Source organism: Cephus cinctus, unplaced genomic scaffold, assembly GCF_000341935.2.
Source record: "Cephus cinctus unplaced genomic scaffold, Ccin1 Ccin1_scaffold0114, whole genome shotgun sequence".
Classification (NCBI taxonomy): Eukaryota; Metazoa; Arthropoda; class Insecta; order Hymenoptera; family Cephidae; genus Cephus; species Cephus cinctus.
In genome coordinates this window covers 23,954-40,927 of record NW_014332849.1, presented here as the reverse complement: position 1 = coordinate 40,927, position 16,974 = coordinate 23,954, and the positions used below count along the sequence as shown (strand labels likewise).

Sequence of the window (16,974 nt, the reverse complement as noted above, 5' to 3'; positions counted from 1 at the left end):
GAGAGGAGAATAAAAAAGATAAATAAAGTTAAAACAGACAGAGAAGAGTGTTTTCTCGTGGGTCCGTGTAATCATTGTGTCTGTGTATCACACGGGGCGCGCGCGTTGTATCGTGTGAGTGCGTGCGTGCGTTCGAAACCGTGCGTGTGCGTAAATGGCCAAAGTATAGATATTTACGGAGAGAAGCGCGCTCACGAAGGATAGTAAGAAGAAAAAAAAAGAGAAGAGCCGTCGGAACCGTAACGAGAAAAAAGAAATCCGTAGGGACGCCGAAAATTGGGCGAAAAAATATCGGCAAGGAAAAGCAAAACAAGCGTAATAGTTTACGCGAGATTAGGAGTCGTCGGAGTGCGTGGACAGTTTTTCAAAAATTGTAATTTTTCATAAAACTTAACGTGAAAAGTGTCGCTTGTCGGATAATTTTAGAGAAAATCTCTCTCTCTATATATATATATATATATATATATATAAAACTTGTAATCGTCACTCTCAACGTGAACGAACAGTAAACGTGAAATTAACATAAAATTAACAAGTCCAATTAAAGATGGAGTTTCAAAGACGTAAATAAAAAAAATCGATATACCGGGTCGGCTGTGAAATAAAAGTAAAAAGTACATTCGGCTGTTGAGCCGTGTAACGTTTCTTGAGTAAATTCGAATTTATCTCCAAAGAAATTAGTGTCCCGTAAAAACTTTTTAAATAATCCCGCGTCACGCGAACTCAAGCTATCGCGGAGTTTCGCCGAGTTTAAAAATACACGCTGTCTCGCGCAGTCGGTCGTCTTGCGTCGAAGGGAAGCGGAACGCATCGAGAAGAAGAGCGAGAGAGCAGGAGAGGGTAGACGGTCGAATCTAAAAAAGAAAGAAAAAAAAAAAAGAAAAAAATAGAAAGGGAAAGAGCATTGAGAAAATGCCGTACATACCGCGTGCAGTGAGTGCCGCCGATTATCGTGACATGTGTCCCTATTTATTTAATTGGGGTGACTGTGTTCTCCAGTGAGTCTCAGCAGGACAAACGAGGACCGACGAGGAGAAGCAAGTAAGGAGGGTGCACCAGAGGGAAGAATCCTAGGCCGTCGGCATAGCGAAGAACTGAAAATTCATTAGAAAGAAAAACAAGTTAAAGCTTCGTGAATAAGTGAAGGACACAAACTCAAATAGAATTTGACCTCGTGACCCAGAACCATATAAAATCTTGTGATAGAGGAACAGAGAAGTGTGTGAGAAAAAGAGAGAACCGGAAGTTAAAGCAGGAAGTACAAGAGACTTGGGGCTAAGCAAGAGAATTTTTTAAGTCACGTGGGATCTATAGAGTTTATGAGAAAATTTGTACTTTTTGTTTTGGACGTCTTTAAAAGTCAAACCGGAAGTCTTACTAGAATTCAATTGATTCCTGATATTAAATTGACTTGTCCCTGAATCATCATTGGACGGAAACAATAGCTGCTTCGTACACCAATTAAATAGGTGGGCAGATGAGATGTGAAGCACGAGGACGCGTCGTGGCGGTGATTCGTTTGGCGTCGCCGCTTCCGTTCTCCGGACCGGAAAATCCTGGATACTCCTGGCGCGGGGCGCCTGCTGACGCGCTGATGACGGGCGGGCGACGGGGTACTGGGACACCCCGCTATTATAACGCTCTCCTGTTGGTCAATCTCGTTCTGCTTCTGCTGCAAGTGGAAATCGCAACAGGTAAATTAGTAATAGTCCTAAAGATTTATAATAAAGTATAAGTAAAAAGGATGTTCAGTAAAGTGAATGGGAAGTAAGAAACAGTCAAAAGAACGACCACGTGGAAGAGGTGGAAAGGCATGAGAAAATTAGAAGAAAAAAAAAAAAAAAGAAAAAATTAATCTGATTTGACTTTGTTCAAAGTTACGATTCCTCTACTTTCGAATTACTTTGAAGAGAACAGTGACATTGGTCGATACGCTTATTTCTTTTTCATTATCCGTAGAACGATAGTTTGATAAATATCATTAATATTGAGTAAGATTCATCAGGCAACGTAAAGACAAACTAAAATACGTTACACCTTGGTTTCATTCGATAATCTTAGTTTACGTGCCACTTCCGCCTTTGGTCCATCCATCAGTTTACACGAATGACCCCTTTTATTATATAATCATCGACTAGAAGCCGATCTCACTGACAACCCTTATCAACGGCTGATCATAACTCGGTCTAACAAATGATAAGTTAATGACTTCCTCTTGTTAACGACTAGCTCAATTATGTACAGAATATAAATTAAATAGGGACTGGTATCCAACTCGTATACTTATTTCAAAGATGCATTAGTATCGAATTAATTAAAACATATAGATGTGTAATATATAGATTAAGTCATAACGAGCGACGTTTATAAGCGTATGACCTGGATTTTTTAATTTGCCGCATTCATAAAAATTAAATATTATAAAAGCAGGACTACAAGAACGCGTCTATCCCCGTTGGCTTTTTGTCTGTGCGTAAAGAGCAGTATGCGCCTGGCACGCATGTGCATTCAAGGGCTGTTCGCATTAGCATTGAATAAATTGCGGTTGCAGCGAGTTTGAGCCAGGTGCGTTCCGCCTGTCGCAAGATCTGCGTATAAGTATAGAATATATCTATATATACATTCTATAATACTGTGATGTATATCTATACGTTCTATACATTCTATGCTGCCTTCCACATACCCTCTCTACGTAGAAGTCAGGATTTTCTTTTCTTTTTTTGCATTTGAAATCTCTTAACCTTTTTTCTCTTCCACGTTCTTTTTTCGGTCCTCGATAAGCAGAGACTCTCTCTCTGATATTTTCTCTCGCTCTTATGCAGTCTCTAATAAGAGTAATCCGAGCCGCAGACACGCACCTGTCCCGGCATATTTTTTCACGCAATGACACACGTCACTGCTACGTACAGCTTCGTGGCCCCAATCATTCTTGACTGACCGTGGCGCCATCTCTTCTTGGAAGGACAAGGTTCAGCTTCGATTGGATTATTTCATGGATTAGAATCAGGAACTATAACAGACCAAAGAAAGATGTCAATACAGTTGGACCAAGAGGTTCTTCTGGAGTTAATTTATGGCTAGCTTTTACCTTGAGGAACTTTTCCTTCCATCCTTGCTTCAAGTATTGTTATATCCTTATCGAAATTGTACTTGTCATATTTATTGAAATCTTGAGCAAATGGACCCAAAACAAGGGCATCGTCCACGAGTATGAGTTATTGGATTAGCCACAGGGTCTTAGATGTCCAGGATTATTCAGGAGGACGTCACGCAAAGGGACGAGAAATGCGAAACAGCAGCGGTTTCGCGGGTCGTGAGGGTTCTGGAAGGTGAGGTAAAGGGCGACTTGAAGGGAAAGAGGCAAGTCCCAGTGAGGAGGAGAAGGGACCAAAAGGGGCCCGTTGAGTTCAGTTCGCATTGGCAAGTCGCGAGAGTGCGTAAGCGAACAAGTAAGCGTAAGTGAGCGAATAAGTGAGTGAGAAAGCAAGTGAGCGAATGAGTGAGTAAAGAGAGGCCCCCTCGTACCCAGGCGGGTAGGGCCCAAGACCTCCTTCACCGGCAACGTGGTCCCGTCGAACCTCCTCCTCATCCTCCTGATCATCCCGATCCTCGTTCAACGTCTCCCTGTGTGCTCCCCCGTCCCGCGATCTTTCGCCAGTGGCTTCGTCTGCACGTCTGGAGGCTGAAGCTCCTCTCGGTGACGCGGAGCACTGACCCGCAAACTGGTTCCTCCATTACACCAGGCTCTTCTACCACCCTCGGTGAAGTCGCCGCAAGCCCAGGGGTTGCCCGAATTTTTCAACCGCGCGCGAGCGAGACGCCACCCTGTAGCTACTTTACACTTTTCCACTTAACTTACTTGAGTGCGTACTCCTCTTATAGTCGATTGTCTCTCATCTCTTTAGCTCTCTCGTTCTCCTACTATTCTTCTCTTGATACATCCTCAAGCATCTCTTGTCCTCCGAACTCAACTTGACTTATGAGGGTTTCATGTCTCTTCGTATCCTGAAACTGACTATTCGAGTATCCTTATATACAGATGCGTAGGGCATATAAGAAAAGAAGTGGTGAATATGAGAAGATGAGGAGTGAATCAGAAAATAAGAAGCAAAGAAAGAGAAAAGGAATGAAGAAGAAAGTATCAGTACCAACCTAAAGGGACATTGCTCATTGAAAATAACATTTTTCTTCTTGTACCCTTTTTTACCTGTAGTCAATTCAAGTCCTTCATATTATTCACAAGGATGACAAGCAGCGCCTCCTGCGGAATTTCTTTTCGACTGCCAAATGCCCAAGTTATTGACACGCAGACACGGGACTGCTCAGGCGAAGGCTTTGCGGTGAGGCCGACCACTATCAAGCACTCGAGTTATGCATGCGGTCGATCTCATATTCCAGCGACAGATACGAAAACTCGACTCGTGCGGTATCACTAGCCGTCGGCTTCGTTGCGATGCGATACCACCCGTACGATTCCTTAGGCTGATAGCGTCTCGATTGATCCTGGATCATACCGTACAAAAATATTAATTCTAAGTGCCATCTCGTTACGATTGCCAATATAAAACCTCACCTTCCTTTAGCAACACAATCGGAATAGGTTAACCGATCATTCAAGTTTCTTCGATATTAAATTAAATGACACATCGTCATTTGATTGTTCCTAGAGTATGGCTAACCTTCAGTGGTTTATACACCTTCAACCAATCAGATAGCTGCACAACAAAGTCAGAGTGAAAATATATACCTGATACCCTGGAGTTTCTAAGGTTACTTAATATCACAGGGTCCGCGTCGGCGAGGGGCTTGTGGTTTTGGTCAACTGCTGGGTAGACAGAGAATGTAGAGGAGGATGAGGATGAAGGGCACCTGGGGACTTGAGTTCTCCTTCTTGATGACTAACCGCGTGTCGTTCGCGTCTCCGACAAGAAGTTGCCGTCCTGCGACCGCAAATGCCTACGCGCCAAAGAGCCCATCGGCCTTTTTACAATGGCGCTGTCGTTGACTCGCGACTCCTCGTGTAATTCTGTAGCCAGCCGTGTCCCATATGGTTTAAACGATACCGAACTTCATCCCTTCATGATTGATAGTCGAATATCCCCTAATCTCACATCATCTTAAATAGGATCTGACCTTTGGGATAAGAGAATCGTTTCGAAAGAAGGTAACCTTATCGAAATACCGAACCCTTAAGGGTTAAGATCCGCTGGTACACTGGATATATCTTTTTATTATTAATCCAAAGCACTTGTCCTTAGCAGAAATCATTTTCGTCACTGCTGAATCCCCTTTATGAACATTCTTTTGAAGCGCCCGGGAACCATATTGGATTTCCGGAATTCAACATTTCTCTTTTTTTTCTCTTTGATATACCGGATTGCATTTCTCTAACGATGCAGAAAGATGTCAGAGAACGTGTTGGTTATATTAGAATGGAATAGTTCCTAGAAAAGCATAATAATTGGGATACAATTGAAATCGAGATAGGTTTCTTCCGGTAGGCTGCAGAAAGCAGGAAATACTAATGCGCATGCGCACGGGAAAACAATGCGCCAGCAGTACATTGTTCTTTAGTGCACAATCTGCCTCGTGTACTTTACGAAAAGATATAAAAGAAAGAATGGAAAAAAGAAGATAAAAGACCACGAGAAAAACACCCGTCAGTCATTTCAATTTTTCCATTGATTCGTTTATGAATCTGGTTTCATTACCAAATCCTTGACAAGGCTGACCCAAATTTTACAACGTACCAGGTACACGTGTTCTAATATTCCACTTTCTCTATCTGATCATCTGTCTGAATTTGACAAAGGAAAAAGAAAACAATGTAGCAAGTAATTTTCCTCAAGAATCACAAATCACTTTAACATAGAAACCAACATACGTTCAAATGTTATTTTAGGTTAGACTATCATTAGAATCGATTAAGGCCGCTGTTCAACTATTCTATGACTGCGTTTATGCGGCGATCCTCATTCCCATTAACTAATACTGATCTAAAGGAATTGATCAATCCCAAATATTCCTTAGAAGCAGAAGTGTCTGTGATTTGTCAATTCCCTTAGATCGGTATTAACCAATCCGGAATAAGACGGCCGTGTGAACGCAGTCTTACGTATGCCACGTACACAGAGCAGTACGTCAGAAGCGAGATAACCTTAAACATCATTGTCCTCCTACGTTTTCTATTATTTCGACCAAATATTGGTCCAGCCGTTTTCCTTCTATATGGAAGAGGAGTCATCTGCGCTTAAGTGTACGAAACATTCTACTTCGACGAAAGTGAAGCAGACGTAATGGCGACTGCCATGATTTGACAGGTCAGTTTCTTATGGCGTTTTCAATTGGGCCTACACCGGTTAATCTCGCTACACTTCGTTTATCTCTATCTCATTTGTTTTCGTGCGATAGTACAGAATAAAGATACATCGAGATAAGGCGGTCTAGTTCAATCGACATTCTTGAAAAGAAGATTTTTGTGAATTTCAAAACCAGATAACTCGGCTTCCTGGTTGCCTAAGGAAGCTGTCTAACCTAACATTCTATCAAATTGAAAACTAAAACAGAAAAGCAGTCGTAAAGGTTTTCTTGCCTCTACCGTCATGATTCCGTGTACGTGTGGACACGCAATTTAGTTGAACAACAGCCTTAACCTAATAAGAAGAGTATCAGGGCAGTAATTAAAGCAGCTAGTGGACTTAATAAACTGACAAAGAATTTAATCGACTTCACTTTATATATCAGATACTGACGTACACGTATGCATGCATACTGAACCTCTATTATATACACACAGTGCCTAGAGTCTAGACCCATAAGTCTTGCATTTTTATATTTTCGCTTTTTTTTTGTTTCAACGATTCGCATTATCCTTGTATTTATGATAAGAGTCTCGGATAAGCACAGTGCTCAGACAAGAGCCCCACGTGAACACGCCCAGGTGAGATCGCCAGCTACTCGGCCAGGATGCTGTGCTATGGATGTGTACACACACACACACACACACACACAGACACGCAGTGCTTCTCCCGGGCGCAATGCACCCACGGTGCAGCATCGGTGCCCTGGCAATGCACATACTCTCTCCAGAGAATTTCTTCTTCGCCATTTAATGATCTTCGTCGTTCTTAAGTTCTTAAGTTAAGAAAGAAGGCATGCGGTCTCGTACGCGATTCTAAATGCGCGCGCGAGCCCCAGCCCAGCCTTAGGGGTTGGGTAAATCGCAAAAGGTAAAACGCAAATTGCAAGACGCAAAACGCAGCATCGAGAGAGGCCAGACTTGCTCGCCATAAATCGTCAAGGTGCTCTAAGGATCTTAAGGAGGTTAGGGCGGGAACTATAAATTCATGTTGGCATCCAGCATTCTCAAGGAGCTGTGCATGAACTGCACAAGGTATAATATATATGTATGACCTCATAGAATCTCTAATGCCTCTTACTTAATTCTTTGTATATATGTTCTGTGCTTTGAGTTTAGCTGGACAATGTAAACAGAGTTGAGAACCACCATATTAGGCCCACAAGACAATCACCTTTAAAGTCGACGTGCCTGTACGCATTGTATGCATTGAGAACCCTGCCTTGAGAGCAATGTTAGCCCTGGCTACGCTCTTGAACAGCCAGATGATGATCTATGAGTTTGTGGTACAGAGATTGTGAGAGGTTGAACAAAGACGGTTGTGCATAGGGATGAACCTGTGTATGTATATGGAATATTTATGTGTCTGGATAATACTTGCAATTTATATTATTTAATTACTGTGGCTTTATATTAACTTTCTCTAGGGCGCAGACAATTTTCGAGGGTCCGAGAAAATAATTCCTGGCATGCTATTTCGTCTGCGTATTATGTGGGCCGAACTCTTCCCATAAATATGAAACTTCCGAGACAGCGAGGACAGCTTTTGCGACCCCCTGTGGACCAGCCTTAACTGGGCCACACGTAATTCCTTCTTAATGTATGGTATATATATTCTACCTTGTACCACGTGACCTCCTGACCCTTTGCCTAGGGTCTGGAGTCGCGCAGCAGACTTCTAGCATTGATACCGTTCCGGGTGTTCATGTGAGAATGTGCCTTGAACTTCTATAGCGAGATGTTAGTAGACGAAACAGATTTATTTTCTGTCAGCAAATTTATAACTTAAAAATTATTATTATATTAATTAATTATTACATCGATACTAACAATCGAATAACGGCTGCCTTCTTATCTGTATCACAAAATTGTAACGCCTCACGTTTTTCTCTTTGAAAATTCAGGCACGACGACATTTAAGTAGAGTCCGATGCTCCTGGTCTCGCTGATGGAATTTAGAGCGGCTCGCTGTTACTCGCTGTGAATGAGGCCTTAGTCTTACGTAACAGTCTAACTGTTAAACTTTAACAAGCCTTCGGGTGTGAATCACTGTTCGCATAATTTACGAGCGATCCTGTCTAACGCTGTAAAAATAGTGACATTCTCTTTGCCGTTTGACGGCGAACGAGTTAAGGGAGGTCAGTGGCAATGTGGCAAAGACGCCCGGCGTCCAAATTTATTCAGCTGGCGCCTGCGTCACATTTCATCCTTATTTCTTGTTCGCGCTTCAGCAAGATACTCTTTACCTTGCATGACGTAAGTATAAGAAATCTGAGGTACGGAGTAAATAGTTAAAAGAAAAAAGTTGTTAAATATTTACCGTAGCAAGTAACGTAATCCATTGAATAACATTGCCACTCAACTCTTTAATATATTCTCAGATAATTTATTCACTTTTTTATCATTTACATTTTACCTTCAAATAATTCCATTATGCGTGCCTCGACTGTATTTGCCAATGACGTTTAATGCAATGACACACGAGCAACGCTGTTACATTCCATAAAGAATCGATCATAACAATCCAATCGACTCGTTAGCAATGTGCCAGGTCATCGATGTCTCTTAACTCGTTATGAAAATAGTACAAAAACAAATAATCTAACATCTCGTTACTGAATCATGCTGGCAGACTAGTAGCTACTATCCAACATTGCCAGACGATTGGCAATGCGATACGAACAACAATAAGCACTGACAATGAGATGGAGGGTGCAGCGAGTTCTCGTGTCGGTAATTCTTTCTTCTTTTTTTTTCCCTTTTCATGAGCATGCAGCGTGTCGCGTCGTTAGTAGAACGTTAGAAACTGCTCGCCTCGTTATTTAAATGTTCCTCTGATAAGGCTGGTCACTCGCGCGACACGCGTTTCTGACCTGTTGCTTACCCGCAATACATTCCCAGTGGTTATTCCCAACGTGAATACTTGCCTTTTATTAGCATCGATACATTCTTGCCTTTTATAGCCTTTAAGCTATTGTCGTTATCTCCATAATACCAGTTCTATTTCCGTGCGAATATGACATTAGTATGCCGAACGAACCTTGTATAGAAAGTTGTGTACAATAGTGGCTGGAAAATTGAAAAATAGTAATATTTATACACGGGCTTCTTAATCGCATAAGAAAATATTGTATCGCGTTACACTTAAATTAGGGAAAGAATAGTATTTAGAAAATCGCTCAAAAATTGTCGTTGGCACACTAATCATGCGTGTAGATAGTGATTAGTGAAAGAGAAAATGAGCTGTACTTATAATTGGAATTGGGGTGATTAAAATTAATTGTTAAATATTTTTATTGTACAAACGTGCTTCTGTTTGAGAATCACTGAGACTCGGTAGAGCACGGCTGGGTATAAACGCGCACCTACCACTGCTCCTAGTATGCTAGAGCGTTGCATTCTTAGTGACTTTTTGTTTGGTTTTCTCGATTGTCCATTGTGTTAATTATATAGCCATTAGGACGCATTATGGGTCTGAGCTAATTGTAAAATGTTTGGCCTAGACGCTGAGTTACTTCACGTAGACGTCGTCGCAGGATATAACGACGCCGCAGAGGATCCTGAGCTTTTGCGAGGTTACGTCGCGACCGATGCTGCTTGGTATGTTGGAGACGCATACGGACTGCTCCACGACAACCGGAGTGACGTCGAAGTCAGACAGAAGCGTCAAGACGCTCATAGACAGGACGCGTCCTTTCGCAAGCAAATTCCGTGCGCTTACGTAGCGCTTAGAGATCCTGGAAGCGTCGTCCTGTCATTCGACAGTAGTAACGTGGGTGGGAACGTTTTGATATGAATTTACAATCGTACAACTTAACATAACCTTAACAGTCATTTTGCTTCTGATTCGGTTTACTTAGTCATGCAAGATGGCTCTTTTTTAAATGCATATCAAAATGGCCACACCCCTTAGACTTTTTATAGTTCAGCCCGGACAAACGCTTGCCATTTATCAATGGCGACGTTGCTGCCTTTGCTGTTGCGTTGCCTGCATTGCTGCATAACGAGCGGAAGCCAATGGCATTCGCATGTCAGTCATTTTGCGTTCTACGACTAGAATCACGAACTGCTAACCACTACGGTTTTCTATCCGCCATTCCCACGGCATTCCTTGCTCGGGTTTTACGTTGCCATTAGAACCAACCTTGTTCCACTTTTATGTGACGTAGCCGATAGCGCCTTGGTGACTTTGTTGAGGCATTAATTAATCGCCCGTGGCGTTAAAATTGCATTGATTAAAGAATTATCGTTTGAATTAAATTATATGTCCAACGTCCACGGAGAAATTGTATATCCGTTTCGTGCGGGCTTAGCGAATATGTAAAGTTGAGGGGAAAAATAAATTGACAGGTATGCGTCTTTGAGAAAAATGGCGAATGTCGTTAGTCTTTACAGTACAGGTATTTTAGAACGTAACGTTACGATCGTTTACCTTCTACGATCCTTGTCGTATGGCACCGTTCGATAATATGAAATTAAATAGTCAGTCACCGGGCACCCGATGTCATGCCACGAAGAATGTGAAACACGAATACCGACGGCTGCGAATCTCGCGCACCGACCACGTCATACGTGCGAATTAAAAGTCCCCCGTCTTCGGGAAAGCGTTATTAGTAGTGGAGCGATAGAGTTTCCGTGTACTTGTTGTTGAGGAAATGGAATTTTCTACCAAATATTAGAATCAGAGAACTCCTGTACATCTTGTCAAGAAGATGGCTCGGCGAGAATGAAATTTTGTGACAGACTATGAGCATTCTAGAAGAATGATATAGACAAATAGAATCTGTGGGATAAAATTTTTTTTATTTTGCAAAATTAATATATTGTCTTTTACTCTTCTTTGAGATTGCTCAGAATACAACAGTCGACTGTTCTGCGAACAGTTTCTATTTATAGTGCGTGATCTTGCTCCAAACGATATTTCACTGTCTGTCACTCCCGACGGCAGTAGAGAACTGTCCGCGGGAGTCACAGTTCGACAGGTCGTTGCGTAAGATTGCGTTGACGCATGAAAGAGAAGAAAGAAGTTCGAGTTACAAGAAAACAAGTGAAAAAAGAAGGTGGTAGCTTTCTCAGAAGCCTCAGAGCTGCAGGGCGTCCAACTCGGACCGGTGGTCGATCTGCGAATCACGATAATCCTTCCAGCTCACGATTCTCGGCGGCGTCGACGGCCGTCGTCCCCGTTAGCGATGGGGGAGGGAAAGGGAGCGTCGTATTTTTCAAAGCGTCTCTGCCAATTTGGCTCATCCTTCTAATGCTCTTTTTGTTTCTTCCTTTGCAGGTGGTATATGCTGGTCCTCCATAAGTAACGGTCGCTGCAAGGAATTGTTATCACAGGCCGTAACGCAGCAAGAGTGTTGTGCGTCGAATGCAGCCGCCGCGACGGCTTACTCCGAGGACGACCTCGATAGTGGCGCCCTCTTCTTTTGGAGGGTTCTGGGCGGCGGTGTACCCTGTCGACCTTGCAGAGGTGAGAGAGCAGCAATGAAAGAAAGAAAAAGGAATAAAAATCTTGAAAAATACTCATACACTTCTTTTATTACCCTTTTTTAGAAAGCTGCGCAGAGGTACGCTGCGAGGAAGGAAAAAAGTGTGTGGTGCGCAAGGGTAGACCCAGGTGCGTCTGCAGTCCGGAGTGTAAGGCCCCTAGAGGCGGTGGGCCAGTTTGCGGTACCGACGGAAGAAGTTACAGGAGTCTCTGCAGACTGAAGAAGCGGGCTTGTAAGAAGGGCAGTCACGAGTTGGCTGTGGCTTATAACGGCCACTGTCAAAGTGAGTATAAGAATGACAATGTATAAAAACGTTAAGCTCGTTTCATCAGTACTTATCACTAGAAAATAAAAAAGAGCTAAAGTCACAATGCTCCGAGCAAAAAAAATTTAATTAAATTTCCATAGGTCTCGCAGTTTGATCTTCTCTCGATTCCACCAATCGGATAAACAGTCTCTCCCTGGTAATAAGAATCGGCTCAACCATCCAATCGAGTAACACGATCCCAGAGACGCATCTCCGTAGAAGCTTCCGTGCATAACGCATTCAATGAACCCTCCGTTTAACCGAATATGACGTAGTCACTTTGCAAGGGAGCGCATGCGTAGCGTAACGAGTCACGTAATCCGACACCGATTTACTGGGCAGCATGGCTCGTAAACAGTAACAAAGTAACAAGGGACTTCATGGGGGCGTGAATAATTTATTGAATAAGGCTTCGGCGTGTGCACGTGTCAAAACTATAAGTGACAGGAACCACCGGTGTCAAGAGGTCAATGTATCCGCATGATTCGAAACAAAGGACGAGAGGAGATCAGTGCGAAGGACAAAAATACATAAAATCATTAGAGAGCTGGGGGTGAACGAAGGACTGTGTCGGGGGTGATTATCACCGCGAGTAATAACGTATAAAGTGTCGAGCAGGTTCGTGCGCACGGGTGCGCTGCGGCCAGGGTCGAAGCTGCCTGCTGGACCAGAATCTGAGTCCGCACTGCGTGAGGTGCGCGAGGAGGTGCCCTCAGGCGTCTCACCAGGTCGCGGGCGTGCGCCCAGTCTGCGGAGCCGACGGAAACACCTACAAGAGCGCCTGTCACCTGCGTCTCGCCGCCTGCCGCGCCGGTCGCGCCATTCCCGTCGCCTATAAAGGCCACTGCAAGGGTGAGTACGCTGCTTCAAAGTCTTTCTCGCATGACCTCCGTACAATGCTCGTCTCGCTCGGCGATTAACCTTATCAGCGACTAATAGCAGTGTGCCTTCCTTCAATATTCTAGAAAGAAATCCACGGTTCTAATTGTAAAAGCGTGTCAGGTTACTGTACACAGATTGTGTGCACGTTGGGTCTCTGTGATTTCTGTCATCATCCCGTGTACTCCCATCATCGTGTTCCTGGAAAGAGCGACGCTTGGAGGAGAGCTTCGTTAGCAGAAACGCGATCCTTGGTTTCGCTCGGAGCTAATTGGGCCCAGGGGCCCAGAGAGACGTAGGAACGATTTCTCAGCAGAACCTTCGGCTCATTATCAGTTCCTTGTACTTACTTCTTTTGTAACAGCACAGTCTCGTGTCCCGCGGATGATCTTTACGACCTGCCTGAAAAGAGATACAGGACTGCGGACATGGTAGCTGGTAATATTTGCAACGGCAGGTGCATAAGGAGGACTGGCTAAAGAGAGTGGACAAAGAAATTGATGAAGAAGCTAAAGGAAGACTGTGGTATGAAATCTCAGAAGAAATCAAAAGCCTTCGGTTCAACACTCACATTAAGTTTCTTGACGCCGTCACTGTCTGCCGAGTTTGAGGCTCCGACGTTGGTTTTGCTTAGAGATTCCAATGTGACAAATTATATCAGCCGGTATTATGCTCCAAATGGTCCAGCGGCGGCACTGGACACTGGTCTCTCTGCCGGTTGCTGGTGGTGGCGATGCTGACGTCGGAGGTTCCAATGGTGTGGGAATGACAAAAGAAGAAAAGGAAAGGAGGAGCGAGGGGGCCCTACGTGATTCCGACTGGTATCGAACTTCTTATGCCATGTGAAAGAACTAGAAATGAATCGAAAGTGGCGATAAATAAGACGAAGGGGCCCCGTGGAGTCCGGTGTTATTAGCTGCCCATACTTGAGAACGTTTAAAAGGGGCCTTATGTATATATACCTGCATACACAGAGACGTGTCTGGAGATACGCGTTCCACGTGTGTCACGCACATTGCCATTGGGCCGGAATACGTACAGCACAGCGTGTTGTACAGTAGCAGGAAATTAATATCAATATATTTCAACTCGTAACCGCGCGTGCGCGAGGATCTCGTGTTATTTATTTGGTTAGGGGGGATTATGGGCCTCAGCCATTCTGTGGGTCCCCGTTGGGTCCTATGAGACCAGCAGTCAGGTACCGAAGAGTGCCATTAAAAACGAATAACGTACCAGGTATTCCTGGTTGCCAATAAGAGAAGAAGGTAGAGGACGGAGCAGAGGGGAATACCAGAATAAAATTAATGTTAAATCCCAGGGACCCTTGTCCCTTCTCGAAAAGGGGAGAGGCGTCGCGACGTCCGAGCATCCTGTCTCTCGAGACAAGCATGAGGACAATTTCAAAAGAGGACAAGCACGACGACCACGGCGACGAGGATTATGATTAATCAATCTTTCTGCAAGTTGACGCGTCGCGACGCCCCAATAGCAATGCAACCGCCTCCTGGGTATAATAGATGATGCTGTCCTCGCTGAGACATCGAGACGCGCGGCATCTGTTGGTAGCTGCAAAAAGCGACCCCCGACGGGTTACATGCAAATTAATTTCATACAAGAACTTCACTCTTGGACGTTCCCGAGACACGGCGCTCTGTACTCTGGATGAATGTTCTTCCATGGGGTGTGGAATAATGTCCTATGGTATATCCATGACGGTATGCCAGTTCAACGGCTAGAGTGACGGAGTGGGTTAGGTTAGGTACTGCTGAGATCAGCTTAAAGAGAACGTAGTGCATACAAAGTTAAAAGTGCGCTTTGTAAGCTTTTGCTTTGGATCTCTTAAAGTAGCGTCGGGACGCTCGACTTTAATGCTCTCCCGGCGGACCACTGACCCAGACGGCGAAAGTACTCGGGTCAGAGCCGTCGGTTCTCTCGCGGCACGTCCGACGTTAAAGGTCGCGGAGCGCAAGACGCCGGCAGGGGTGGGTTATCTCACTGTTGGAAGGCAGGCTTAATTCTGCTGTGATAGGGTAGGGTAGGGTAATACATAAATAGAGGTAGATTGAAGTAGACTAGGCGATGGTGGTGTTACGGTATAATTATCAGTAGTGTAAGGGTATCTGGTAGTGTAAGGCTTTTTGTGGTCAGTTCCGTTGGAATATTCATCAGGGCTTGATGTGGAGGGATGAAAATTTCAGTAGGTCTGAGCCCATGTAATAAAATAATGAAATATTGCTACGTTCGGTTTAATATACATATTTTAGACGACTGGGATGCCTGGATCAGTTTTCATCTTGGGGATGATGCAAGCCGATGATACCCAATAACACTGAAAGGGAGCCAACGGGCCCAAAAGAGGAGCTGAGAATGCGTCGCGCTGTACCGCGAGCCAGTAGCATTCCACCGAAATGGATCCGGGTTTAAATATACGTAAAAAGGGACCTCGTTAAAAATAGAATTTACCGCGGTTCGCCCTATAGGGGAGGGTAACGGAGTGTACATATATGTATGGTATAACGTGGCGCAGTATATGTAAGGCCCAAAGCCCGTTCTAAATAAAGACCCAACGAAAATAGCATTGCTTTTAAAAATAGATACAAATCTTCGCGATAAAGAATCTCGAATTTCTGACAATAGCCTCGTCGGATATCACGTGGCAGTCGCTACACGTCCTGGGCCTTAATAACCAATAAGGCCCAACGTAAACGACAAGCCCTTCGGACAAATAAATCTTTTATTAGCAAAACTTGCCGGTGCGCATACGTGCGAGTACGTAGTCGGTTTCTGTTTTGCATCGGAATGGGCCTTATTGTTCGAGCCCCTTGCACACGCCCGAATCCTGACAGGGTGCCATAAACTCACCAAGAGATGGCGTCCTTAAACGGGAGTCCACGAGGAATAATAAAATTCTTCGAATGCCTACGAACCGCGTGTCTCGTAGATATCCGAATTTTAAGGGACCCATTTCTTACTCGATAAGGCCCATTCGTCCCGCCGTCACGGGCAATACATTACCAAATGGCGTTCAACCTCCAGAACCATATACTAACCTTTAATTACCCTGACATAACCTAACATAATTTTACCTGCAACAATTTTACAAAAAAAAAAAAAAGGAAAAGGAACCTTCAAGGGTCTTTGCTAAAATAAAAATGGCCGTCGTCACTGCATTTCTTCACGAGTACCAATTATCAGTGTCTAATTAAAAAAAAGGGACCTAATTATTATAGATCCAAGTTATGACGATAAATATCCCTAGTCAATTTTTAATTTTTACTAGAAAAAAGTAAAATCAACTGCGCCTCGGTGTCCAAGTCAACTGACACCTAATCCCGTCAGAAACCGCTCGTTGTGAACGAAGCTTAACGAAGGACTCGAGCGTAAAAGTGGGAGCAATCGATTGACATCGTGAACATTAGCAAGCTGTCGTTGTACGCTCTCTTGGTCACGTAATGTCCATGCATGGCTGACCAATTAGTATCAATATTTCTAGTTCGAACCGTCCAACTAGTTCCGTACAAGTTCGTCTGCAAACTTCATGCAGATTTACGACGCGCAGCTATGAGAACCGAATGGACGCAACAGTGCGAAATACAATGTAACAATAATGCACGACAGCTACTTTACACTCTTGGTAACCGTAGTCCATGGAGATTGTACATTTTTATAATCAATTTAAAAAAATTATATAGCTAATCCTATACGATATCCCTCTTGGTATTCCGAGCTGAAGCACTTCCAACAGCCTTGTTACATATAACGGGTGACACCTGAACTTCTTTACCTGCCATTCCAAAGCGGCTCGACACGTTTTCGCTCGCATCATTTATGCCTACGTAAAACTTGCGTATGCACCCGTATGCGTGCGCCTCGCGTTATTTTAAGAAACGTATCCGTTCGCGGAGTGGCTCTTCGCGGAACTCACGGTTATGCCACGACCG

At 43.9% G+C, this 16,974-nt stretch overlaps 1 protein-coding gene and 2 long non-coding RNA genes across 8 annotated transcripts in view; 1 reads left to right on the top strand and 2 right to left on the bottom strand.

The window, feature by feature from the left end:
* LOC107274826 overlaps positions 1 to 1,057 on the bottom strand; it is a 3,867-nt gene extending 2,810 nt beyond the window's left edge. For both annotated transcript variants that reach the window (XR_001539539.2, XR_003058082.1), the window contains exon 1: positions 926 to 1,057. This is a non-coding gene — a long non-coding RNA (uncharacterized LOC107274826). The remainder of the gene's footprint in view (positions 1 to 925) is intronic.
* LOC107274825 (follistatin-A) overlaps positions 7 to 16,974 on the top strand; it is a 29,661-nt gene continuing 12,693 nt past the window's right edge. The window contains exons 1-6 of one of the 4 annotated variants that reach the window (XM_025079702.1): positions 7,091 to 7,393; positions 7,478 to 7,699; positions 7,786 to 7,963; positions 11,640 to 11,828; positions 11,912 to 12,130; positions 12,773 to 13,006. In XM_025079702.1, the coding sequence (XP_024935470.1) occupies positions 7,957 to 7,963; positions 11,640 to 11,828; positions 11,912 to 12,130; positions 12,773 to 13,006 (649 nt within the window). In that variant the 5' untranslated portion in view covers positions 7,091 to 7,393; positions 7,478 to 7,699; positions 7,786 to 7,956. Of the gene's footprint in view, positions 1,695 to 7,090; positions 7,394 to 7,477; positions 7,700 to 7,785; positions 7,964 to 9,866; positions 9,959 to 11,639; positions 11,829 to 11,911; positions 12,131 to 12,772; positions 13,007 to 16,974 lie in introns of those variants that run through there. The other 3 variants (XM_015754376.2, XM_025079701.1, XM_015754379.2) reach the window with 3 other exon arrangements.
* On the bottom strand, positions 1,564 to 5,740 carry LOC107274827. 2 transcript variants are annotated; one of them, XR_003058081.1, is made up of 7 exons: positions 4,775 to 5,740; positions 4,574 to 4,715; positions 4,208 to 4,503; positions 3,860 to 4,015; positions 3,089 to 3,322; positions 2,859 to 3,010; positions 1,564 to 1,672 (listed from the first exon to the last, which is right to left on the bottom strand). It is a non-coding gene; the product is annotated as an uncharacterized LOC107274827 (long non-coding RNA). The 2 variants fall into 2 exon arrangements; XR_003058080.1 differs by lacking the exon at positions 3,089 to 3,322 and having other exon boundaries at positions 4,574 to 5,740.